At 44.6% G+C, this 24404-nt stretch overlaps 1 protein-coding gene across 1 annotated transcript in view; it reads left to right on the forward strand.

Annotated features, from left to right (window-relative positions):
- LOC100997207 (adhesion G protein-coupled receptor E3) overlaps positions 1-20066 on the forward strand; it is a 55799-nt gene extending 35733 nt beyond the window's left edge. The window contains 6 exon segments of the mRNA XM_031659053.1: positions 3150-3385; positions 8627-8693; positions 8917-9008; positions 12362-12530; positions 15028-15135; positions 19834-20066. Coding sequence (XP_031514913.1) covers positions 3150-3385; positions 8627-8693; positions 8917-9008; positions 12362-12530; positions 15028-15135; positions 19834-19869 — 708 coding nt within the window. The 3' untranslated portion in view covers positions 19870-20066.
- Positions 20067-24404: the final 4338 nt, after the last annotated feature.

Raw genomic sequence — 24404 nt, forward strand, 5'->3', positions numbered from 1 at the left:
TATTAACATGTATATTTCATATATACATGGGAGATACCCAGGGAATGAGGCATTCTCAAAGAGGTAGTTTAGAACAACAGCATTTTTGACAAAGAATGATAAATTTTTGGAGAAGGGAAAACGATCTTCGGTCTTTAGGGGCAGCAAAGTATGGGAAGGCAAATATCTGAGAAATGAGCGATAGATAATTAGTATCACTGATTGTATGAGTCCATTTTCAGGCTGCTGATAAAGACATACCCGAGACTGGGAAGAAAAAGAGGTTTAAACGGGCTTACCGTTCCACATGGCGGGGGAGGCCTCAGAATCATGGCGGGAGGCAAAAGGCACTTTTTTTTTTTTTTAGACGGAGGCTTGCTCTGTCGCCCAGGCTGGAGGGCAGTGGTGCCATCTCGGCTCATTGCAAGCTCCACCCCCTGGGTTCACGCCATTCTCCTGCCTCAGCCTCCCAAGTAGCTGGGACTACAGGCGCCCGCCACTATACCCGGCTAATTTTTTGTATTTTTTTAGTAGAGACGGGGTTTCACCGTATTAGCCAGGATGGTCTCAATCTCCCAACCTCGTGATCTGCCCGCCTTGGCCTCCCGAGCAAAAGGCACTTTTTACACGGTTGCAGCAAGAGAAAAAAATGAGGAAGATCCAAAGGCGGAAACCCCTGATAAAACCATCAGATCTCGTGAGACTTTTTCCCTACCGCGAGAACAGTATGGGGGGAAACCGCCCTCATGATTCAAATTATCTCCCACCGGGTCCCGCCCACAACACGTGGGGATTATGGGAGTACAATTCAAGATGAGATTTGGGTGGGGACACAGAGCCAAACCATATCATTGGTTTTGTAGATTCCTCCAGTGTTGGCTCCAGACCGATGAGGAACTAAAGTTGTCTTGGTGGCTGGGCACAGTGGCTCACGCCTGTAATCCCAGCACTTTGGGATGCCGAGGTGGGCAGATCAGCTGAGGTCAGAAGTTCAAGACCAGCCTGGTCAACTTGGGGAAACTCCCTCTCTACTAAAAATACAAAATATTAGCTAAGCATGGTGATGAGCACCTGTAATCCCAGCTACTTGGGAGGCTGAGGCAGGAGAATTGCTTAAACCCGGGAAGCAGAGGCTGCAGTGAGCCAAGATTGTGCCATTGCACTCCAACTTGGGCAACAAGAGCAAGACTCCATCTTAAATAAATAAATAAATAAATAAGTTGTCTTGGTGATCAACTTTCGTCCTCCCCATAGCAAGGGTAGGAGGGTAGAAAGAAGAGAATAGGTAGGAGGAATACCTTTGTAAATTAATGTCCTGGTGTACTACTCAGTCTTCAGAAAAAGAAGGAAATCCTGCCATTTGTGATAACATGGATGAACCTGGAGAGTGTTATGCTGGGTGAAATAAGCAAGGTACAGAAAGACAAATAGTGCATGATCTCACTTACGTGTGGAATCTAAAATAGCCAAACTCACAAAAGCAAAGAGCAGAAATGGTTGTTAGCAGAGACTAGGGCAGCAGGGAAGGGGTTTAGGGAGATACTGGTCAAAGAATACCAAATTTCAACTAGACAGGAAGAATAAATTCAAGAGAGCTGTTGTACATCATGATGACCATAGTCAATAACAACATATTGCATATTGAAAAATTGCTAACAAGTAGATTTTAAGTGTTCTCACCCCGCAAAGAAGACAAATACATAAAAGTATGTCCTGCTTTTAGGCAAATAGGGAGAGGGCAGGGAGCTTTTTTTGTCTCTGCTTCTTCTCAACTGCCTTCAGTTTCAAATAATCCCTTGGGCCAGACACAGTGACTCACACCTGTAATCCCAGCACACTGGGAGGCAATAGTGGAAAGATCACTTGAGGCCAGGGGTTCGAGGCCATCCTGGGCAATATAGTGAGACCTTGTCTCTACAAAAAACAAAAAAATAACAAAAGTAGCTGGACATAGTGGTGCACATCTGTAGTCCCAGCCGCTTGGGAGGCTGATGCAGGAGGATTACTTGAATCCAGGAGTTTGAGGCTGCAGTGAACTTTGATTGCAACCACTGTACTACAGCCTGGGTGACAGAGCAAGACTCTGTCTCAAAAAAAAAAAAAAAAAATCATAATCACAATCTCTTATGCTAAAGTGAAACTTTTTCCCTCAATTTTATTTTTAATTGAAAAATAATAATTGTATAAAATTATGGGGTACAATGTGAAGTTTCCATAGACGTACACCTTATGAAATGATCAAACCAGGATAATGAACATATCTATCACTTCCATACTTATCATTTCTTTGTGATGAAAACATTTAAAATTCACTCTTTTTGGACTGTGGGTGGAGGCTCATGCTTGTAATCCCAGCACTTTAGGAGGCTGAGGTGGGAGGATCCCTTCAGCCCAGGAGTTGGAGACTGGCCTGGGCAATATAGTGAGATCCCGTCTCTGCAAAACTTAGCGAGTATGGTGGTACACACTTATAGTCCCAGCTACTCGGGAGGCTGAGGTGGGAGGATCACTTGAGCCTGAGAGGTCAAGGCTGCAGTGAGCTATGATTGTGCCACTGCACTCCACCTGGGTGACAGAGTGAGATCCTATCTGAAAGAAATAAAATAAAACAAAATCCACTCTTTTAGCAACTTTGAAATTCATAATATATTATTATTAACTATAGTCACCAGGCAGTACAGTAGGAGTAGAGAATAGAAAGGAGGTTCCCAGAGGTTGAGTGGGGAAGTGGATGAGGAAAGGAGACATTGCTCAAAGTATACAAAGTCTTAGTTAAAAAGGAGGGATATATTCTGGTGATCTGTTGCAAAGTGACATAGGTGGAGGTGGCACCACTTTCAGTCCCAAGGGCAGGTTGAAGGGGTTGGTGCCCAGATGGACGATGCTAGCCTTGACTATCAACTATCTTTATTTTCTTAAATATAATTGAGATGGGGTCTCACTAAGTTTCCCAGGCTGGTCTCAAACTCCTGGGCTCAAGCAGTCCTCCCACTTCAGCCTCCCAAAGTGCTGAGATTACAGACATGAGCCACTGCGTCCAGTTCCCCTTTACTTTTAATGCCCTTGGTCTGATGTCAGGTGCTCTGAACCCAAAGCCAATGTCAAGGAGAGGTCCTAGGGCCATACTCCACCCTGACAACCCCTTTAGGCATTCCTTTCTCCTCCCTGAGGTGCTGTGCGCCATCATCGCCGGTGCCTTGCATTATCTCTACCTGGCCGCCTTCACCTGGATGCTGCTGGAGGGCCTGCACCTCTTCCTCACTGCACGGAACCTGACGGTGGTCAACTACTCAAGCATCAACAGACTCATGAAGTGGATCATGTTCCCAGTGGGCTATGGCGTTCCCGCTGTGACTGTGGCCATTTCTGCAGCCTCCAGGCCTCACCTTTATGGAACCGCTGATCGGTGAGCTTGAATCCCACCCTGTGTCATGGACAGTTTCCTAAGAAAGCTTTTGAGGGCAGCATTCATGATGATGGTGGGACTATACGTAACCAATGCACTCTATGTTCCCCTTTATAACAGCTCTAACCTCTTTCCCAGCAAGGCAGGGTGAGATGGTGGTAAGAGTTTGCAAGGTTCTAGAAGTCTTATACAACCAACAGGTTCATATGCCCACTGCATAGTAACAACCAATCCACCAAGACAGCAAGGTTTGCAGCAGAGAAAGAGCTTAATGAGGCAAGGTGTAGTGGCTCACACCTGTAATCCCAACACTTTGGGAGGCCAAGGTGAGAGAATCACTTGAGGCCAGGAGTTCAAGACCAGCCTGGGCAATATAGCAGACCCTCATCTCTACAAAAAAAATTAAAAATTAGCTGAGCACAGTGGCTCACACATGTAATCCCAGCACTTCAGGAGGCCCAGGCAGGAGGATCTCTTGAGTTCATGAGTTCAAGACCAGCCTGGGCAACATAGCAAGACCTTGTGTCTACTAAAAATTAAAAAAAATAAAAAAGCCAGGCATGGTGGTACACACCTGTAATCCCAGCTACTCAAGAAGCTGAGATGGAAGGATTGCCTGAGCCCAAGAATTCAAGGCTGCAGTGAGCTATGCTTAGGCCACTACACTCCAGCCTGGGTGACAGATCAAGACCTTGTCTCAAAAAAAAAAAAAAAAAGAGAGAGAGAGAGTTTAATAATCTCAGGGCGCCAAGTGAGGAAATGGGAGAAGATTCTGAAATCAATCTCCTCAAGGAGTTCTGGACTGGGGCTTTTAAAGGGATCATGGAGGATGTGGAAGCTGGAAAGCGTGGGTCATTGATTGTTCAGGGTACAGCAGATGAAATCATTGGGAGACGGAAACTGCCTTCCTTGGTGACTCAGCTCCTCCTGTGGTCCTTCGGAGCAGCTGAAGCCAGTAGTTTCACGGGTACACAGGACCTGAAAGAATATCTCAAGGGGAAACTTAATGGTTTTTGTTTTGGTTTGGTTTGGTTTTTTTGAGACAGAGTTTCGCTCTTGTTGCCCAGGCAGGAATGCAATGGCACGGTCTTGGCTGGCTGCAACTTCCACCTTCTGGGTTCAAGCGATTCTCCTGCGTCAGCGTCCCCAGTAGCTGGGATTACAGGTGCCCACAACCACGCCAGGCTAATTTTTGTACTTTTAGTAGACATGGGGTTTCACCATGTTGACCAGACTGGTCTGGAACTCCTGACCTCAGGAGATCCACCCACCTCGGCCTCCCAAAGTGCTGAGATTACAGGCGTGAGCCACAGCACCCAGCTGAAACTTGTTGTTTTATCGTGTTTAAGTTTTTACCTATAGAGCAGTAAAGGGAAACTGTTATCTGGGATCTGTGTGATTCTAGGATAGCAGGCACCAAACAGCTAGGAGGAAGCAGGTCAGAGAGCAAGCTGACCTGGTGGTGAATCCTAGATGGACTGCAAGCTCGGCTTGTTTTCATTTCTCCCCCTTTCTTCTTCTCTGATTATTTTTGTAAAGTTTATAGGGATGGCTTCAGAAGGAGAGGGTTTTGGGTGTTGTTGAAAAGACTGTCAAGATGAATAAATAATAGAAAGAAGAGAAGGAAGGAAGGAAGGAAAAAGAAAGGAAGGAAGGAAGGAAGGAAGGAAGGAAGGAAGGAAGGAAAGAAAGAAAGAAAAGAAAAGAGAGAGCTTTATTGGCAATATTGGTTTGCAAACCAAAAAAAGAAAGTCTGCAGCATGAGCCAAAGGTGCTTCCTCTTTGAAAAGGGGAAGCACAAGTTAGGTTTTATGCCTCACTAGATCTGTATTACACAACAGAGTCATAAACATTCAGGAGGTTTGGAAAAGCTGTACCTATTTAAGATGAGAGCAGAGTGCATGCACAGTGGATATACATACATACATACATGTGTGTGTGTATATATATATATATATAAAACATGCATCCCATGTTCACTTTGGGGCAGGATTTTAGCTTTTTTTTTTTTTTTTTTTTTTTTTTTTTTTTTTTGAGACGGAGTTTCGCTCTATCGCCCAGGCTGGAGTGCAGTGGCCAGATCTCAGCTCACTACAAGCTCTGCCTCCCGGGTTCACGCCATTCTCCTGCCTCAGCCTCCCAAGTAGCTGGGACTACAGGCGCCCGCCACCTCGCTCAGCTAGTTTTTTTTTTTTGTACTTTTTAGTAGAGACGGGGTTTCACCATATTAACCAGGATGGTCTCGAACTCCTGACCTCGTGATCCGCCCGTCTCGGCCTCCCAAAGTGCTGGGATTACAGGCTTGAGCCACCGCGCCCGGCCTTTAGCATTAAAATAAGATGGAAAAGCCGGGCGCGGTGGCTCAAGCCTGCAATCCCAGCACTTTGGGAGGCTGAGGCAGGTGGATGACCTGAGGTCAGGAGTTGGAGACCAGTGTGGCCAACACAGTGAAACCTTGTATCTACTGAAAAGACAAAAAATTAGCCAGGCATGGTGGTGTGTGCCTGCAATCTCAGCTACTTGGGAGGCTGAGGGAGGAGAATCACTTGAACCTGGGAAGTGGAGGTTGCAGTGAGCTGAGATCATGCCATTGCACTCCAGCCTGGGCAACAAGAGCTAAACTCCATCTCAAAAAAAAAAAAAACGGTTGGAAGACCAGGCATGGTGGTTCACACCTGCAACCCCAGCACTTTGGGAAGTCAAGGAGGAAGGATTGCTTGAGCCCAGGAGTTCAAGACCAGCCTGGGCAACATAGCAAAACCCCATCTCTACCAAAAAAAAAAAAAAAATTGTTTTAATTAGCTGGACATGGTGATGCATGCCTATAGTCCCAGGCTGGGGCAGGAGGATCCCTTGCGCACAGGAGTTCAAGGATGCAGTAAGCTGTGACAGAGCAACTGCACCACTGCCTGAGTGACAGAGCAAGATCCAACTCTAAAAACTATATAAATAAAATAAAATAAATAATGAGGAGGAATGTGGCTCTACACCAAAAGTTGAACCACAGGACACAAAGACAGTTTGTGCACATCCTCTATAAACTAACTGAAACTGGCTTAAGATCCATAACTGCTTTGACTGGTTCCCTTTCCAGTCAGTTATGTGGTCTGGATCGTATATCAGAGGTAGGAGGGGACTTTCCCCTTCCTGTGTCCAAGTGTTCTCATTGTTCAATTCAGGATAGCATTAGGAGATATACCTAATGTAAACGACAAGTTAATGGGTGCAGTACACCAACATGGCACATGGCTACATATGTAACAAACCTGCACGTTGTGCACATGTACCTTAGAACTTAAAGTATTAAAAAAAAAAAAAAAAAAAAAAGAATAGGTCCAAAAAAAAAGAGGTAGGAGGGGACTGATGGCGCCTATTGTTCTGGAGTTTAGCAAGTGTGCATTTTCTTGTAGCCAGAGGAATTTAGAGAGTTGCTTCACCAGCCAGGGCCTGAACCCTGGACCCACAGATAACTTGGTTTCCTTAACCTTAGGGTCTATCTTAGTGGATATAGAAGTGTCTATTCCAGTCTTTTGGATCACAAGAGTTAGGTCCCAACCTTTTTTTTTTTTTTTTTTTTTTTTTTGTGACGGACCCTCGCTCTGTCACCCAGGCTGGAGGGCAGTGGCGCGATCTCGGCTCACTGCAAGTTCCGCCTCCCGGGTTCACGCCATTCTCCTGCCTCAGCCTCCGGAGCAGCTGGGACTATAGGCGCCCGCCACGATGCCCGGCTAATTTTTTGTCTTTTTTTTTTAGTAGAGACGGGGTTTCACTGTGTTAGCCAGGATGGTCTCGATCTGCTGACCTCGTGATCCGTCCGCCTCCGCCTCTCGAAGTGCAGGGATTACAGGTGTGAACCACAGCGCCTGGCCAGTCCCAACTTCATTCTTCCTCTGATTTGAGCTCTCAGGTCTCAGTCCCCTCATTAGCGAGATGAGAATAATAGTTGTCCCCATTGTTCCAACCTCACAGTGCTGGTGTGAAAATTTAACAGGACTGTGCTCCTAAAATGCTTTTTTTTTTTTTTTTTTTTTTTTTTTTTTGTGACGGACCCTCGCTCTGTCGCCCAGGCTGGAGTGCAGTGGCCGGATCTCAGCTCACTGCAAGCTCCGCCTCCCAGGTTTACGCCATTCTCCTGCCTCACTTCCCGAGTAGCTGGGACTACAGGCCCCCGCCACCTCGCCCGGCTAGTTTTTTGTATTTTTTAGTAGAGACGGGGTTTCACTGGATTAGCCAGGATGGTCTCGATCTGCTGACCTCGTGATCCGCCCGTCTCGGCCTCCCAAAGTGCTGGGATTACAGGCTTGAGCCACCGCGCCCGGCCTAAAATGCTTAACAGGACGATGTTCCTCCTAGCTTATTATCCTAGAATCACACCACAGTTACTAAAAAGCTTAAATTCTATAAAAACCCTAAGAATCTGGTAACGTCACAAAGCTGCGTCCACCCCAGCCAATAGAGATCAATCTAGCTATATTAACTCACATATTTAAATTCCAAATTAAACTCTGTACACATACCAATTTAAATGTATATCTCCAATTGTGTGTAATAGGTTCAATAAGGATCTAAATGAAAATATATTTTGTATAATTCTACTTCAAAATACCTTGAGCTATGAGTACTTTTTATGTGGCAGCATCAATTTTAATTCGAGCACATAATTTGTTGTTGTTTTCATTTTAATCATAAAAATAAGACAAGTTTGTTAAATTTTTTTTCATAGTTTTTGAAATATATAAAGTAAAAAGTGAAAGTGGCTGTCACATGTGACGTGTGGATCAAAGCTGCAATCAAAATGTGTAATCAAAGCTGATTGTTGGCTAGGGGTGGTGGCTCACGCCTGTAATCCCAGCACTTTGGGAGGCCAAGGGGAGCAAATCACGTGAGATCTGGAGTTCAAGACCAGCCTGGCCAACATGGCCAAACCACATCTCCACTAAAAATGCAAAAATTAGCCAGTGTGGTGGTGCACATCTGTAATCCCAGCTAGTCAGGAGACTGAGGCTGGAGAATCACTTGAATCCAGGAGGCAGAGATTGCAGTGAGCAGAGATCACACCACTGCACTCCAACCTGGGCAACAGAGCAAGACCCTGTCTCAAAAAAAAAAAAAAAATTGCTGATTGTCATCAGCTGACTTTCAAGAGAAACTGGAAACAATTCTCTGGTAGGAAAAGAGTCACTTTATGTTGATCTCATGCACTTTCTCTGATCTCTATATCTCTTTTCCCATTGTTCCTAGATGCTGGCTCCACCTGGACCAGGGATTCATCTGGGGTTTCCTTGGCCCGGTCTGTGCCATTTTCTCTGTGAGTATGTGCCTTTGATTTTCCCAAACTAACAAGAACCAAGAGAAGTGCTGGCTACAAGATGGTACAAAGGGCTTGCATTTCCACTGTTGGGTGGATCGATTTTCCACCTGCTACCAGTTCAATCCCATGTACAGGGAGGCTGGACTCCTGTGTGCAATTTAAAGTGGAAACCATACATTATTTTAACTTGCATTCTGCCTTGTTTGTATTGGTCCTGCAGGTGAATTTAGTATTTTTTATCTTGGTCTTTTGGATTTTGAAAAGAAAACTTTCCTCCCTCAATAGTGAAGTGTCAACCATCCAGAACACAAGGTAGGATGTGACAAATGGTACTTCCTACTCCCTTTCCTTCTGCCAATCCCTCCTACATATCCACACACGCGTACACTCAACAGCCATGCTCCCAGGACTAGCAAGACCACTGTAATCTTCCACCATCACAATTAACGAGAACCTGTATTAGCTAGAATACAAGCCAAGCTGCTATGAGAAAAAGATGTCCAAAAAAAAAAGAATAAAATGGAACTTTATTTCACTCTCATGTTACAACCCAGAAGTGAGCAGTTCAGGGCTAATAAAGAAGCTCTGCTCCACACAGTGTTTCAGGGTCTCAGGTTCTTTCTACTTTGTTGCTCCACCATCCTCTAGAAGGATGTTGCCCTTGTCAATATCCCATCCATGGGAAGGAGGTCATATAGGGGTTGCACTTGCCACATTTGCTCACATCTCATTGGCTGATCTTGGTCACATGATAACACCCAGCTGCAAGGGAGGTGGGAAATGTAGTCTCTAACCAAGTGACCGTGTGCCTTGTTTTAAAACTCAAAGGGGAAGAGATCTAACACTAAAAGGAAGATGAAAAGGGAGAAAAACATTTGTTACCGCCACACTACACAAAATGCACACAGGAGTATGTTTTTATCAAAAGCAACCAACTCAGATTTGCTAATCCAACAGTTATTAAAAAGCTTAAATCATATAGAAACCCTAAAAATTAATCTGGTAATGTCACAAAGCTATATCCACCCCAGCCAATAGAGATCAATCTAGCTGTATTAAATCACATGCTTAAATTACAAATTAAACTCTCTGTACACATACCAATTTAAATGTTTATCTCCAATTGTGTGTAATAGGTTCAATAAGAATCTAGATTAAAATACATTTTGTATAATATTTCAAAATATCTTAAGGTATGAGTATTTTTATGTTGCAGTATCCATTTTAATTTGAGCTTGTAATTTGTTGTTGTTTTCATTTTAATCATAAAAATAAGACAAGTTTGGCCCGGCGCGGTGGCTCACGCCTATAATCCCAGCACTTTGGGAGGCTGAGGTGGGCAGATCACACATGAGGTCAGGAGACGGAGACCATCCTGGCTAACATGGTGAAACCCTGTCTATACTGAAAATACAAAAAATTAGCCGGGCGCGGTGGCGGGCGCCTGTGGTCCCAGCTACTCAGGAGGCTGAGGCAAGCGAATGGCGTGAACCCGGGAGGCGGAGCTTGCAGTGAGCCGAGATTGCGCCTGTGCATTCCAGCCTGGGCGACAGAGCAAGACTTCGTCTCAAAAAAAAAATAAAATAAAATAAGACAAGTTTGTTAAATTTTTTCATAGTCTTTTGAAATATATACAGTAAAAAGTGAAAGTGATTGTCTCTTTTCCTGCTACTTCCACTTCCCAGGAAGCCAGAATTAAGAGCCTGTATGATATGTGAGATAAAATATCTATGACATTTTCCCAGAGCTTTCTCTGTGCACTTTAAGTAGAACAGACCGACACACACACAATAGGATCACACTATACAAACTGTTCCTCAATTAGCTTTACTCATTTATGTAATCTCCTTAATAATTAGGGATACATATAATGTACATATACATATAATATATATGTGTATATATGCATACATATATAATATATTCTATGCATATATAACATAATATATTATATTTTATATATACATATATAAATATACATATTTTATATATACAATATATAGTGATTATATATTATGATAGCATATATAAAATATATATTATATATATTATGTGTATATATGCTGTAAAGACTATAAGTAGGATGGCCTCATATCTCAGCTTACCTGGAACAGTCTCAGTTTACGTCTGTTGACACAATGTAATTATTAATAGTACCCCTTTTATTTATTATTATTATTTTTATCCTTATTGATACATAATATTTATATACATTTACGAAGTATTTGTGATATTTTGATTCATGCATAAAATGTGCAATGATCAAATCAGGGTATTTAAGGTATTCATCACCTCAAACATTTATTATTTCTTTCTGTTAGGAACATTACACCTCCTTTTGATCACAAAAGCCCTCCTGTTTGAATAACAAATTATATGACCCCGGCCGGGCGGCACTTTGGGAGGCCAAGGTGGGTGGATCATTTGAGGTCAGTCGTTCGAGACCAGCCTGGCCAACATGGTGAAACCCTGTCTCTACTAAAAATACAAAAATTAGCTGGGCGTGGCGGCACACCTGTAATCCCAGCTACTCGGGAGGCTAAGGCTGGAGAATCGCTTGAACCCAGGAGGCGGAGGTTGCAGTGAGTTGAGATCACACCACTACACTCCAGCCTGGGCAATGGAGCGAGACTCCATCTCAAAAAAAAAAAAAATTATATGACCCCTGTCTATAAATGATGAGAGTGAGAGAGAGAAAAAGCATCCAGGTTTTTAAATGCCTTATGTATTTGTGGTACTAATTTTGTCTCATACATTGTCCTAAATACTTTCCCATGTTAAAGTCTCATGTAATCTTTATGGCAACCCCATGAAATAGGACAATTATTAAGATAAGGGAACTGAGGCTGGGCACGGTTGTTCACACCTGCAATCTCAATACTTTGAGAGGCCGAGATGGGTGGATCTCTTGAGGTCAGGAATTCGAGACCAGCCTGGTCAACATGGTGAAACCCCGTGTCCACTAAAGATACAAAAATTAGCAGGGCATGATGGTGCATGCCTGTAGTCCCAGCTACTGGGGAGGCTGAGGCAGGAGAATCGCTTGAACCCTGGAGACAGAGGTTGCAGTGAGTCGAGATCATGTCATTGTGCTCCAGCCTGTGCAACAGAGCAAGACTTCATCTCAAAAATAAAATAAAATGGCCGGGCGCGGTGGCTCAAGCCTGTAATCCCAGCACTTTGGGAGGCCGAAACGGGTGGATCACGAGGTCAGGAGATCGAGACCATCCTGGCTAACAGGGTGAAACCCCGTCTCTATTAAGAAATACAAAAAACTAGCCGGGTGAGGTGGCGGGCGCCTGTAGTCCCAGCTACTCGGGAGGCTGAGGCAGGAGAATGGCGTGAACCCGGGAGGTGGAGCTTGCAGTGAGCTGAGATCCGGCCACTGCACTCCAGCCTGGGCGACAGAGCGAGACTCCGTCTCAAAAAAAATAAATAAATAAAAATAAATAAAATAAAATAAAATAAAATAAAAATAAGATGAGGGAACTGAGTTGCAAGAAGGTAAAGCAGCTTTCCCAAGATCACACAGGTAGCCAGTGCTGGCTTCCATTTAAACCCAGGTAGTCTAACTCCAGAGTTCTCACTATTAACAGCTAACTAGAGGGGTGTTCATGCTCTTTATTAGTTTTTCAACATCCTAATCTCTGACTTCCTCCTCCCAGGATGCTGGCTTTCAAAGCAACAGCTCAGCTCTTTATCCTGGGTTGCACATGGTGTCTGGGCTTCCTACAGGTGGGTCCAGCTGCCCAGGTCATGGCCTACCTCTTCACCATCATCAATAGCCTCCAGGGCTTCTTTATCTTCTTGGTCTACTGCCTTCTCAGCCAACAGGTAAACACTGACCCCTTTCTTTGATACTTTAAACTTAAGAAAATTTTGGAAATGGAGTTTAATGGGGATTTAAGTCAACATTCTCTAAATGTTCCATATGAGATTATAATCCACCTATAAACACTCTCTATTTTCTCTACTTTAAAAATGCCACTAGTTGTTAAGATACATCATTTATTAACACATTTCAGAATATAAATAATTGCTATGTCAAAAAAAATGCCTTTTTCTCAGTTTTCCCACTTGTAATAGTCAGCTAATGCTGTGTAACAAGCAACCTCAAAAATCCCATTGGTTTAAACACAAATATTTGCTTTTCTTATTCATGGGTCTGTGGGTCTGTTGGGGTTCACATGATCTTAGCTGAGCTCAGCTTGCCTTTGCTCCAGGATGCAGATCAGGTTTAGGCCTGCTCCTTGTGACTCATCCTGAGGCTTAGGCAGAAGTGGGAGTAACTCCCCAGCGAATATTCTTCTCCTAACAATGGTGAAATCACAAAGAGGCAGACCCTACTGGGCAAGGTCACTCAAGCCTGTTATTCTTCTTGCATTGCCTCCACTAATATCCCATTAGCCAAAGCTAGTCACACGGTCAAGCCCAAAGTCAATGGGAAAAGAACACTCAACCCACCAAGAGACTAAGGCAGAGTGTAATACAACTACGAAGGAGTGAATCATGGAGATCAACAATGCAGCTAACACACCACTTCACATGAATTCTTTTTTTTTTTCTTAAGTTACATGGAAAAAGACACCCAAGCAGTTCTGCCTTATTTCAGAAAAAGTTTCCAATCGGCAGGGTGCAGTGGCTCACGCCAGCACTTTGGGAGGCTGACATGGGCAGATCACTTGAGGTCAGGAGTTCCAGACCAGCCTGACGAACATGGTGAAACCCCCATCTCTACTAAAAACTACAAAAAAATTACCCAGGCATGATGGAGGCGCCTGTAATCCCAGCTACTCAGGAGGCTAGGCAGGATACTCGCTTGAACCCAGGAGGCAGAGGCTGCAGTGAGCCAAGATCGCACCACTGCACTCCAGCCTGGGCAACAGAGCAAGACTCCATCTCAAAAAAAAAGAGAAAAAGGAAAAGCTTCCAGTCAATACCAAGTATATGGTGCCGGGATTACAGGTGTAAGCCACCATGCTAGGCTGATTTATCTCTTTTTCTTCAAGACATATCAGATGATACATGCCCCTCAGAGCCCTCCCTGTCCCGAACTAGGTCACATTCCAGAATCACACAGCCTTCCTTGTAACACTGGCTGTCTTCAGGGGCAAACTCATAGATCCATCCCAGTCTGCTATGGCAGTTTTTGCAACTCACATCTCAAACCATGGAACAGCAGTGGGCACGATGAGGTCTTGAACTTCACTGTACTGCAGGTTAACTGCCTTGTTAAAGAGAAACTGGGGCCAGGCACAGTGACTCATGCCTATAATCCCAGCACTTCAGGAGGCTGAAGTGGGAGGCAGAACTCATCTCCACTTGGTTCCCAGGGTCTGCTTCTGAGGTGCCCAAAACCAAGACACATTGAAGGGTACTACCAAAATATTATTGGTGATTTTCACTAGATTGAGGAATTATATGTAACTTCTAGTTTCTTTCTTTTGCATATGCATATCTTATAAATTTTCTATTTTTTTCTTTTCTTTTTCCTTTTTTTTTAAGACGAAGTGTCGCTCTGTCTCCTAGGCTGGAGTACAGTGCTGCGATCTCAGCTCACTGCAACCTCCGCCTCCCAGGTTCAAGCAATTCTCCTGCCTCAGCCTCTGGAATAGCTGGGGTTACAGTCATGCGCCATGTCTGGCTAATTTTTGTATTTTTAGTGGAGATGGGGTTTCGCTATATTGGTCAGGCTGGTCTTGAACTCCTGACCTCAGGTGATCCGCCCGCGTCGGCCTTCCAAAGTGCTGGGATTACAGGTGTGAGCCACCACACCCGGCCATAAATTTTCTACAACAATTATATACCCTGTAATGGGAAACTTGTATTGTGGTAAAACATATATAATATAAAATTTACCTTTTAAACCATTTTGAAGCATAAGATAGCATCACATTCGCAATGTTGTGCAACCATCACCAACATCCATCTCCGGAACTTTATTCATCTTCCCACACTGAAACTCCATCCCCATTAAACACTAACTCCCCACTCTCCTTCCCCCCAGGCCCTGGAAACCGCTATTCTACTTTATGTCTACGTGGATTTGACTACTTTAGGTACCTCATATAAGTAGAACCATACAGTATTCGCCTTTCGAATCAGCTTATTTTACTTAGGCTGATGTCCTCAAGGTTCATCCATGTGGTAGAATATGTGTCAGAATCTCTTTCCTTTATAAAATTGAATAATATTCCATTGTACGAATAGACCATGTTTTATGAAAATAAACAAATAATAATACATCTCTATCCTCTTCCTGACTCACTGACCTTTCTGCTCTTCACCAATGTTAGCAAAACCCATCCAGGTATTTCCTTTGATGTTCCAGGTCCAGAAACAATATCAAAAGTGGTTTAGAGAGATTGTAAAATCAAAATCTGAGTCTGAGACATACACACTTTCCAGCAAGGTGGGTCCTGACTCAAAACCCAGTGAGGTAAGTGAACATGTGAATTGTTCTAATGTTTTATATACTCCTCTCTTGACACTGCAAACTTCCTCTAGTTTGGAGGTTTTTGTTTGTTTGTTTGTTTGTTTGTTTGTTTTAAGTTCCGAGGTTACACGTACAGGATGTGCAGGTTTGTTACACAGGTAAACGTGTGCCATGGTGGTTTGCTGCACCTATCAACCCATGACCTAGGTATTAAGCCCAGCATTGGCTGGGCGTGGTGGCTCACGCCTGTCATCCCAGCATTTTGGGAGGCTGAGGTGGGTGGATCACCTGAGGTCAGGAGTTCAAGACCAGCCTGACCAACATAGTGAAACCCCATCTCTACTAAAAATACAAAAATTAGCCCAGCATGGTGGTATGCACCTGTAGTCCCAGCTCCTGGGGAGGTTGAGACAGGAGTATCACTTGAACCTGAGAGGCGGAGGTTGCAGTGAGCCAAGATTACACCATTGCACTCCAGCCTGGGTGACAGAGCGAGACTGTGTCCAAAAAAAGAAAAAAAAAAAAACAGCGTGTATTAGCTCTTTTCCCTAATGCTCTCCCCCTCCAACCTCTCCCCACAGGCCCCAGTGAGTGTTGTTCCCCTCCCTGTGTCCATTTGTTCTCATTGTTCAGCTCCTACTTATAAGTGAGAGCACGTGGTGTTTGGTGTTCTGTTCCTACATCAGTTTGCTGAACTTCCTCTAGTTTTTAAATTTCTTTTTCTTTTTTTTTTTTTTTTTTTAAGAGACAGGGTCTTGCTCTGTCACCCAGGCTGGAGTGCAGTGGCACAATCATAGCTCACTGCAGTTTCGACCTCCTGGGCTCAAGCAATCCTCCCATCTCAGCTTCCCGAGTAGCTGGGACCACAGCTGTGCACCACCATGCCCTGCTAATTTTTTTTTTATAGAGAGAGAGATGGGGTCTCCCTATGTTGCCCAGGTTAGTCTTGACCTCCCAGCTCAAGCAGTCCTACCACCTCAGCCTCCCAAAGTGCTGGAATTACAGGTATGAGCCACTGCACCCGGCCTATATTTTCCCTTTTCAAAGATATGCTCATGTTATTCAATTTCCACAATGTAGGCCTGACATGGTGGCTCACGCCTGTAATCCCAGCACTTTGGGAGGCTGAGGCAGGTGGATCACGAGGTCAAGAGATTGAGACTATCCTAGCTAACACAGTGAAACCCCGTCTCTACTAAAAATACAAAAAAATAGCTGGGCATGGTGGCGGGCGCCTGTAGTCCCAGCTACTTGGGAGGCTGAGGCAGGAGAATGGCGTGAACCTGGGAGGCGGAGCTTACAGTGAGCCAAGATCACGCCACTGCACTCCAGACTGGGAGACAGAGTGAGACTCCGCCTCAGAAAAAAAATAAATAAATAAATTTCCACAATGTAAAATAACAATAATAAAAAGGAAACCAGGGCCGGGCGCGGTGGCTCACGCCCATAATCCCAACACTTTGGGAAGCCGAGGTGGGCAGATCACCTGAGGTTGGGAGTTCGAGACCAGCCTGACTAACATGGAGAAACCCCATCTCTACCAAAAATACAAAATTAGCTGGGCATGGTGGCACATGCCTGTAATCCTAGCTACTTGGGAGGCTGAAGCAGGAGAATCGCTTGAATCCGGAAGGCAGAGGTTGCGGTGAGCCAAGATCGCACCATTGCACTCCTGCCTGGGCAACAAGAGCAAAACTCCATCTCAAAAAAAAAAAAAAAAAAAGAAGCCAGGTGTTGTGGTGCTGTAGTCCTAGCTACTTGAGAGGCTGAGATGGGAGGATCTCTTGAGCCCAGGAGTTTGACACCAGCCTGGGAAACATAGGGTAGCTTTGAGGAGCTAGTCTGAGTACAGACTCGCTTTCCTGGAGGGTATGAGGAAGAGTCCTTTTCCTGATAACCTGGTTTGAGTTCCTCATTCTTGTTATATTTTTCCTCAATGACTCCTCTCTACTCACTAACAGCACTTAGGCTGGTTTTCATATGTATTCTTGTTGTGCAAAGATGTATGAGTAAAACATATCCAGAACCAATGCAATCTAACACAGACTCCCACTGGGGGAAATTTACAAGCATAGGCATAGCAGAGTGATCTTCTTCACTCCAAATGCCCCCTGTACATAAAGATGTGGATGTGAGCCCCACAGAGTGAGGGTACGCCATGGAAGAGGCTCCAGGATACGGATTCTGCCCCAGTTGCTCTGCATAATTATAGAGGATGAGTGCAGGGAATCGTGGGACCTTCCTGGGGGAGGAAATGGCCCTGTTAGAAAGACGACATTTCTGGAATCTGGTTGCTGGTATTCTGTTCTTCCATTGCACTAACTCAGGCTCAGTGTACCACAGAATGAGCTTCCTGCACTATGTGACATTTCGTTCCATATTTGGCTTTTTGAATAAATGGCAGAATAGATGTTTAAAAAGAAGCTGGGCGTGGTGGCTCACACCTATAATCCCAACACTTTGGGAGGCCAAGGCAGGAGGATCACTTGAGTCCAGGAGTTTGAGCCCAGCCTGGGCAACATAGTGAGACCCCTGTCTCTTCTTTTCTTTTTTTTTTTTTTTTTTTTTAAGACAGAGTCTCATTCTGTTGCCCAGGCTGGAGTGCAGTGGTATAATCTCAGCTCACTGCAACCTCCGCCTCCTGGGTTCAAGTGATTCTCCTGCCTCAGCCTCCCCAGTAGCTGGGATTACAGGTGCCCACCACCACACCCAGCTAATTTTTTTGTATTTTTAGTACAGATGGTGTTTCACCATGTTGGCCAGGCTGGTCTCGAACTCCTGACCTCAAGTGATCTGCCCACCTTGGCCTCTCAAGTGCTGAGATTACAGGTGTGAGCCACTGGGCGTGGTGGCAGGCATCTGTAATCCCAGCTACTCAGGAGACTGAGGCAAGAGAATCACTTGAACCTGGGAGGCAGAGGTTATGATGAGCCAAGATCGCACCATTGCACTCCAGCCTGGGCAACAAGAGTGAAACTCTGTCCTTAATTATTCTCAACAAGAGTAGAAGTGCTGACTGTTGACTGTGACCTATGAAAGATTTCCCAGATAATCCAAAATAATTCCCAAAGCTGCCAGCATTCTAGATACTGGTTCTCCATAATGGAATAAGGAAAATCGTTTTTATTATTATCACTTAACATTGTGGAAATTGAATAATATGAGTGTATCTTTGGATGGGGAAAATATCAAATATAACCTGGGTAATAGAGTGAGACCCTGTCTCTACAGAAGCATCAAAGAATTAACCAGGTGTGGTGGTGCATGCCTGTAATTTCAGCTATTTAGGAGGCTGAGGCAGGAGGATTGCTTGAGCCCAGGAGGCAGAGGTTGCAATGAGCCAAGATCATGCCACTGCACTCCAGCCTGGGCGACAGAGCAAAACCCTGTCTAAAAAAAAAAAAAGATGGCCGGGCGCGGTGGCTCAAGCCTGTAATCCCAGCACTTTGGGAGGCCGAGACAGGCGGATCACGAGGTCAGGAGATCGAGACCATCCTGGCTGACACGGTGAAACCCCGTCTCTACTAAAAAATACAAAAAACTAGCCGGGCGCGGTGGCGGGTGGCTGTAGTCCCAACTACTCGGGAGGCTGAGGCAGAAGAATGGCGTGAACCCGGGAGGCGGAGCTTGCAGTGAGCTGAGATCCGGCCACTGCACTCCAGCCTGGGCGGCAGAGCGAGACTCCGTCTCAAAAAAAATAAATAAATAAATAAAAAATAAAAAAATAAAAAAATAAAAAAAATTTAAAAAAAAAAGGAAAATAATATATATACATATATATATATATACGCATATATATACGAATCTCTATTTAAGGAATATATTAGCTTTGGCCAGACATGGTGGCTCATGCCTGTAATCCCAGCACTTCTGAAAGAACAAGGTAGGAGGATTGCTTGAGGTCAGGAGCTTGAGACCTGCCTAGGCAACAAAGTAAGACCCCATCTCTATAGAAAAATCTCTGTGCTTCTATTTTTTAGGCACAAAGTTTGAGTAAAAAGCTAATGAAACTCTTCTTCTATGGACAAATTTGACCTTGGGTTAACTTTCTAACTCTGCTCCCAAGAAACTTGATAAAGTTGGAAGATCAGTTAGGTTGCTGGGCAATGTTCCCTATGGGAAAAATCATGCTTGACTTGTAAATTACATCTGTGAATGAACCATAAATACCAGGAAGGAAGATATAACTTTGAACTTCTTGCACACAGCTCTTATAACTAGGCTAGGAACCGCTAACCTCATAGGCTTCTTCAGGAGATGTTGGTTCCTCTGTGGAGCTTGGGGCTGCTAAACCAAGCTGTTAGTTGTGGGGTGCAAAGAGAATATTTGTTGACTTCTACAGTGTGTCAGGCACTATGTTAGATAACAGGCATTCAAAGAGGAACAAAGCCAACAAGACTCTAACCTTTCTTCATAGACAAAAAACATCCAGGGGACTGAAATTCCAGAGTGGAATATTATGTCTGAAAATTTATCAAAAAGAATAATTCTTCCTGCTGAATTTTTGATAAGTCTTCCCACTCTAAGCCAAAGAAGACCACATCTGCCCTAGGATTTTTAAATGCTAGGAGATCATGCCATCCTTGCCTGCTGGTTCAAGCTGGGTTTAAATCACTCCTGCTCTTTCTCCATGTTGTTGATTTTTGTTTGTTCGCTTTATTTTACCCTTACATCCACCTTTAATCTAAACCTCTTTTATAGGGGGATGTTTTTCCAGGACAAGTGAAGAGAAAATAATAGAACTAGAACATTCAACTCCATATGGAAAATCATACCCATGGATCTTTTTGGCATTATGAAGAATGAAGCTAAGGACAAGGGACTTCATTAGACATATCATCCTTGGAGAGGAAGTAATCAACCTTTACTTCCCAAAGTGTTTGTTCTGCATAATAGGCTCTCAAAAAATGTGTGGTAAATTGCATTTCTCTTCACTATGCTGTATTCTGTCAATGCTTATCCCTGGAAACCCAAAATGTGACCACTGCAAATATTTCCTTGACTTTTTGTAAATGAAGAGGTCCTTTACCTCAAGTTCTTAGTCCCACTCATCCTAAATTTGCCCCCTTTTTTTTTAAGACAGGGTTTCACTCTGTCACCCAACTGGAGTGTAGTGGTATGATCATAGCTCACTGCAGCCTCAAATTCCAGAGCTCAAATGATTCTCCCGCCTCAGCTTCCCAAACTGCTGGGATTACAGGCATAAGCCACTGCAACCAGCCATAAACTTGCTCTTCTTTTTTCTTTTTTTTTTTTTTTGAGATGGAGTCTTGCTTTGTCGCCCAGGCTGGAGTGCAGTGGCACGATCTCGGCTCACTGCAAGCTGTGCCTCCTGGGTTCACAGCATTCTCCTGTCTCAGCCTCCCAAGTAGCTGGGACTACAGGAACCCACCACCATGCCCGGCTAATTTTTTGTATATTTGGTAGAGACAGGGTTTCACTGTGTTAGCCAGAATGGTCTCGATCTCCTGACCTCATGATCCTCCCACCTTGGCCTCCCAAAGTGCTGGGATTACAGGTATGAGCCACCGCACCTGGCCTAAACTTGCTCTTTAAACTCACTCATTCCCTCAAACCATTAGCTTCCTACTGGCTTTATTTCCTTGCTAGAAACAGGCTAACTTACTTTTTTTTTTTTTTGAGATAAGAGTTTCGCTCTTGTTGCCCAGGATGGAGTGCAATGGTGCAAGTGCAACCTCCGCCTCCTGGGTTCAAGCGATTCTCCTGCCTCAGCCTCCCAAGTAGCTGGCATTACAGGCATGCACCACCACGCCCAGCTAATTTTGTATTTTTAGTAGAGACAGGGTTTCTCCACGTTGGTCAGGCTCGTCTCGAACTCCCAATCTCAGGTGATCCACCTGACTTGGCCTCCCAAAGTGCTGGGATTACAGGCGTGAGCCACCGTGCCCGACCCAGGCTAACTTCTTTTTTTTTGAGACTGAGTCTCACTCTGTCGCCCAGGCTGGAGTGCAGTGATGAGATCTAGGCTCACTGCAACCTCCGCCTCCTGGGTTCCAGTGATTCTCCGGCCTTAGCCTCCTGATAGCTGGGACTACAGACACATGCCCCCATGCCCAGCTAATTTTTGTATTTTTAGTGGAGACGGGGTTTCACCATGTTGGACAAGCTGATCTCAAACTCCTGACCTCAAGCAGTGATCCACCCGCCAGGGCCTCCCAAGGTGCTGGGATTACAGACATAAGCCATCGCACCTGATGAGAGATTTTAAGTGTTCTCACCACCAAAAAATATATATATATATAGTTATATGAGGTAATCATATATTGATTAGCTTGACTTAGTCATTCCACAATGTAGACGTATTTCAGAACATCCTGTTGTACATGATAAATATATACATTTTTTGTCTATATAAAACAAATAAATGAATAAATATTTAAAGTGTAGAAGAGCCTGGACTCTAAATTATGCTGTCCCTCCAAATAAAAGTTTATTTTGCAAAAAGTGAAAAAATAATTAAAGAATGTAAGAAGATTAAGTGCATGCCCAAAAGTTCTAGTTCTATGGAACTTAATAAAAAAGGAATACATTTAAGAAGAAATTTTGCTGGATGATTTTTATTTTTCTTTAGCACCTGTCTGCTGTTGATGCTGGGTGATATATTTTTTTTAAGTCATCACTCTCAAAAGTCAAATTTGAGTCTTTGAAGACCACATGGGAGAAACAGCTCAAAGCACTGGGGAAAAAAGGCCAAAAGATTAAAATCTTGGAAGAATAAAAGGAAGACTGGGGTGTTTAATATGAGAATAATAGGGATTTTGAAAGAAAAGAGAGGACACGGCCAGGCACGGTGGCTCACGCCTGTAATCCTAACATTTTGGGAGGCCAAGGCAAGTGGATCACCTGAGGTCAGAAGTTCGAGACCAGCCTAGCCAACGTGGTGAAACCCCGTCTCTACTAAAACTGCAAATATTAGCCAGGCATGGTGGTGAGTGCCTGTAATCCCAGCTACTTGGGAGGCTGAGGCAGGAGAATCACTTGAACCTGGGAAGCAGAGGTTGCAGTGATTCAAGATCGCACCACTGCACTCCAGCCTGGGCAACAGAGGGAAAGACTCTAAGAAAGGGAAGGGAAGGGGAGGGGAGGGGAGGGGAGGGGAGAAGGAAAGAAGGAACGAAGGAAAGAAAAGAGAGGACACATGTTCAGGCCCCTTCTATCCAAAAAGTCTCCCTTAATCTGCTTTCCTGCTACAATAGCCACTCTATCTCTCCTCCTCTTCACAGCCAAAATTCTAGAAAAAAAGGCCGAGTGTGGTGGCTCACGCCTATAATCCCAGCACTTTGGGAGGCCAAGCCGGGTGGATCACCTGAGGTCAGAAGTTCAAGACCAGACTGACCAACATGGAGAAAACCCCTCTCTACTAAAAATACAAAATTAGCCAGGCTTGGTGGCTCACGCCTGTCATCCCAGCTACTCGGGAGGCTGAGGCAGGAGAATCACTTGATCCCGGGAGGTGGAGGTTGCGGTGAGCCGAGATCGCGCCATTGCACTCCAGACTGGGCAACAAAAGCGAAACTCCATCTTCAAAAAAAAAAAAAAAAAAATTCTAGAAAAAAGAAGTTGTTTCCACTGTGTGGCCTTCACTTCCTCCAACCTCCTCACTGTTCAACCGCTGCAATTTAACTTCTGCTTCCAACACACCAAAGGACGAATCAACGTTCCAAATGCTTCCTCAGTGCAAAGTCCACTGATTGTTTCTCAGTCTCACCAAACTTGACCATTGGGTCAACATCTGACTCCGCTGATCATTTTTTTTTCTTCTTGAAGCGTTCCCTTCTCTTGGCTTCCCTCATGCCACACCGTCCTCCTATAAGGACAGTCAAGTCGTTCTGGTTTTCCCAGGACTTTCCCAGGTTTAGTACCAAAAGTCCCACAATCCAGGAGTCCCTCAGTTCCAGGCAAACCAGAATCATTTCGCAAACTCATCTTTGATGATGACACTCATCCCATAGCGTCATCGTTTGTGTTCTCCCAAAAGCAGACTCTGAGACAAGGAGTTTAGTGCATGCAGGTAGATAATTTTGGAGATGATCCCAGGAAACACCAGGAGGGGTGTGAAGAAATGAGGCAGGGCTGGGCGCGGTAGCTCACACCTGTAATCCTAGAACTTTGGGAGGCCGAGATGGGAAGATCGCGAGGTCAGGAGTTCGAGACCAACCTGGCCAATAGGGTGACACACTGTCTCTACTAAAAATACAAAAATTAGCAGGGCATGGTGGCATAGGCCTGTAGTCCCAGCTACTCGGGAGGCTGAGGCAGAAGAATCACTCGAACCCTCGAGGCGGAGGTTACAGTGGGCAACACAGCAAGACTCCATTAAAAAAAAAAAAGAAGCAGAAGAAGTGAGGCAGAGAAAGAATAAGATATGCTAAAAGATGTGTTATTGCTGGGCGCAATGGCACACATCTATAGTCCCAGATACTCAGGAGGCGAAGGCAGGAGGATCGCTTGAGCCCAGGAGTTCAAGTTTGCAGTGAGCTGTAATTGCACCACTGCACTCTAGCCCGGGCAACACTGTGAGAACCTGTCTCTGTAATTTTTTTTTTTTTTTTTTTTTAGCAGAATCTCGCTCTGTTGTCCAGGCTGGAGTGCACTGGCATAATCCCAGCTCACTGCAAACTTCGCCTCCTGGGTTCAAGCAAATCTCCTGCCTCAGTCTCCTGAGTAGCTGCGATTACAGGTGCACATCACCGCACCTGGCTAATTTTTGTATTTTTTAGTAGAAATGGGGTTTTGACATATTGCCCAGGCTGGTCTCGAACTCCTGGCCTCCAGTGATCCACCCGCTTCGGCCTCCCAAAGTGCTGGGATTACAAGCGTGACCTACTATACCTGGCCAGAGATGCTGTCTCTCTAAAAAAAATTTTTTTTAATTAACCTAAAATGTGTTAGTTGAGCAGGCTCTGGGCAGGTGGAGCTTCACCCCAGTGGGGACTTTCAGGAGATAATGTGGAACATGCGTCTCAGAGTCGTCTGTCCTGAGGAACGAGGGAGATGGGGAGGGAGATGGAGGTTACAGTGAGCCAAGATTGTACCATTGCACCACTGCACTCACTCCAGCCTGGGCAACGGAGCAAGACTCTAGCTCAAAAAAAAAAAAAAAAAAAAAGAAGGTAGCTGTAGAAAGAGATCAACAGTGGGAGGCACAGATGGAATCTGAATCCCAGTTGTGCCACTTACCCACTAAATGACAATGGACAAGCCATGAGAACCCCCGGGGCCTCAGTTTGCCCAGGTATAAAATGGGGTTG

The sequence above is a fragment of the Papio anubis genome, chromosome 20, assembly GCF_008728515.1.
Source record: "Papio anubis isolate 15944 chromosome 20, Panubis1.0, whole genome shotgun sequence".
Classification (NCBI taxonomy): domain Eukaryota; kingdom Metazoa; phylum Chordata; class Mammalia; order Primates; family Cercopithecidae; genus Papio; species Papio anubis.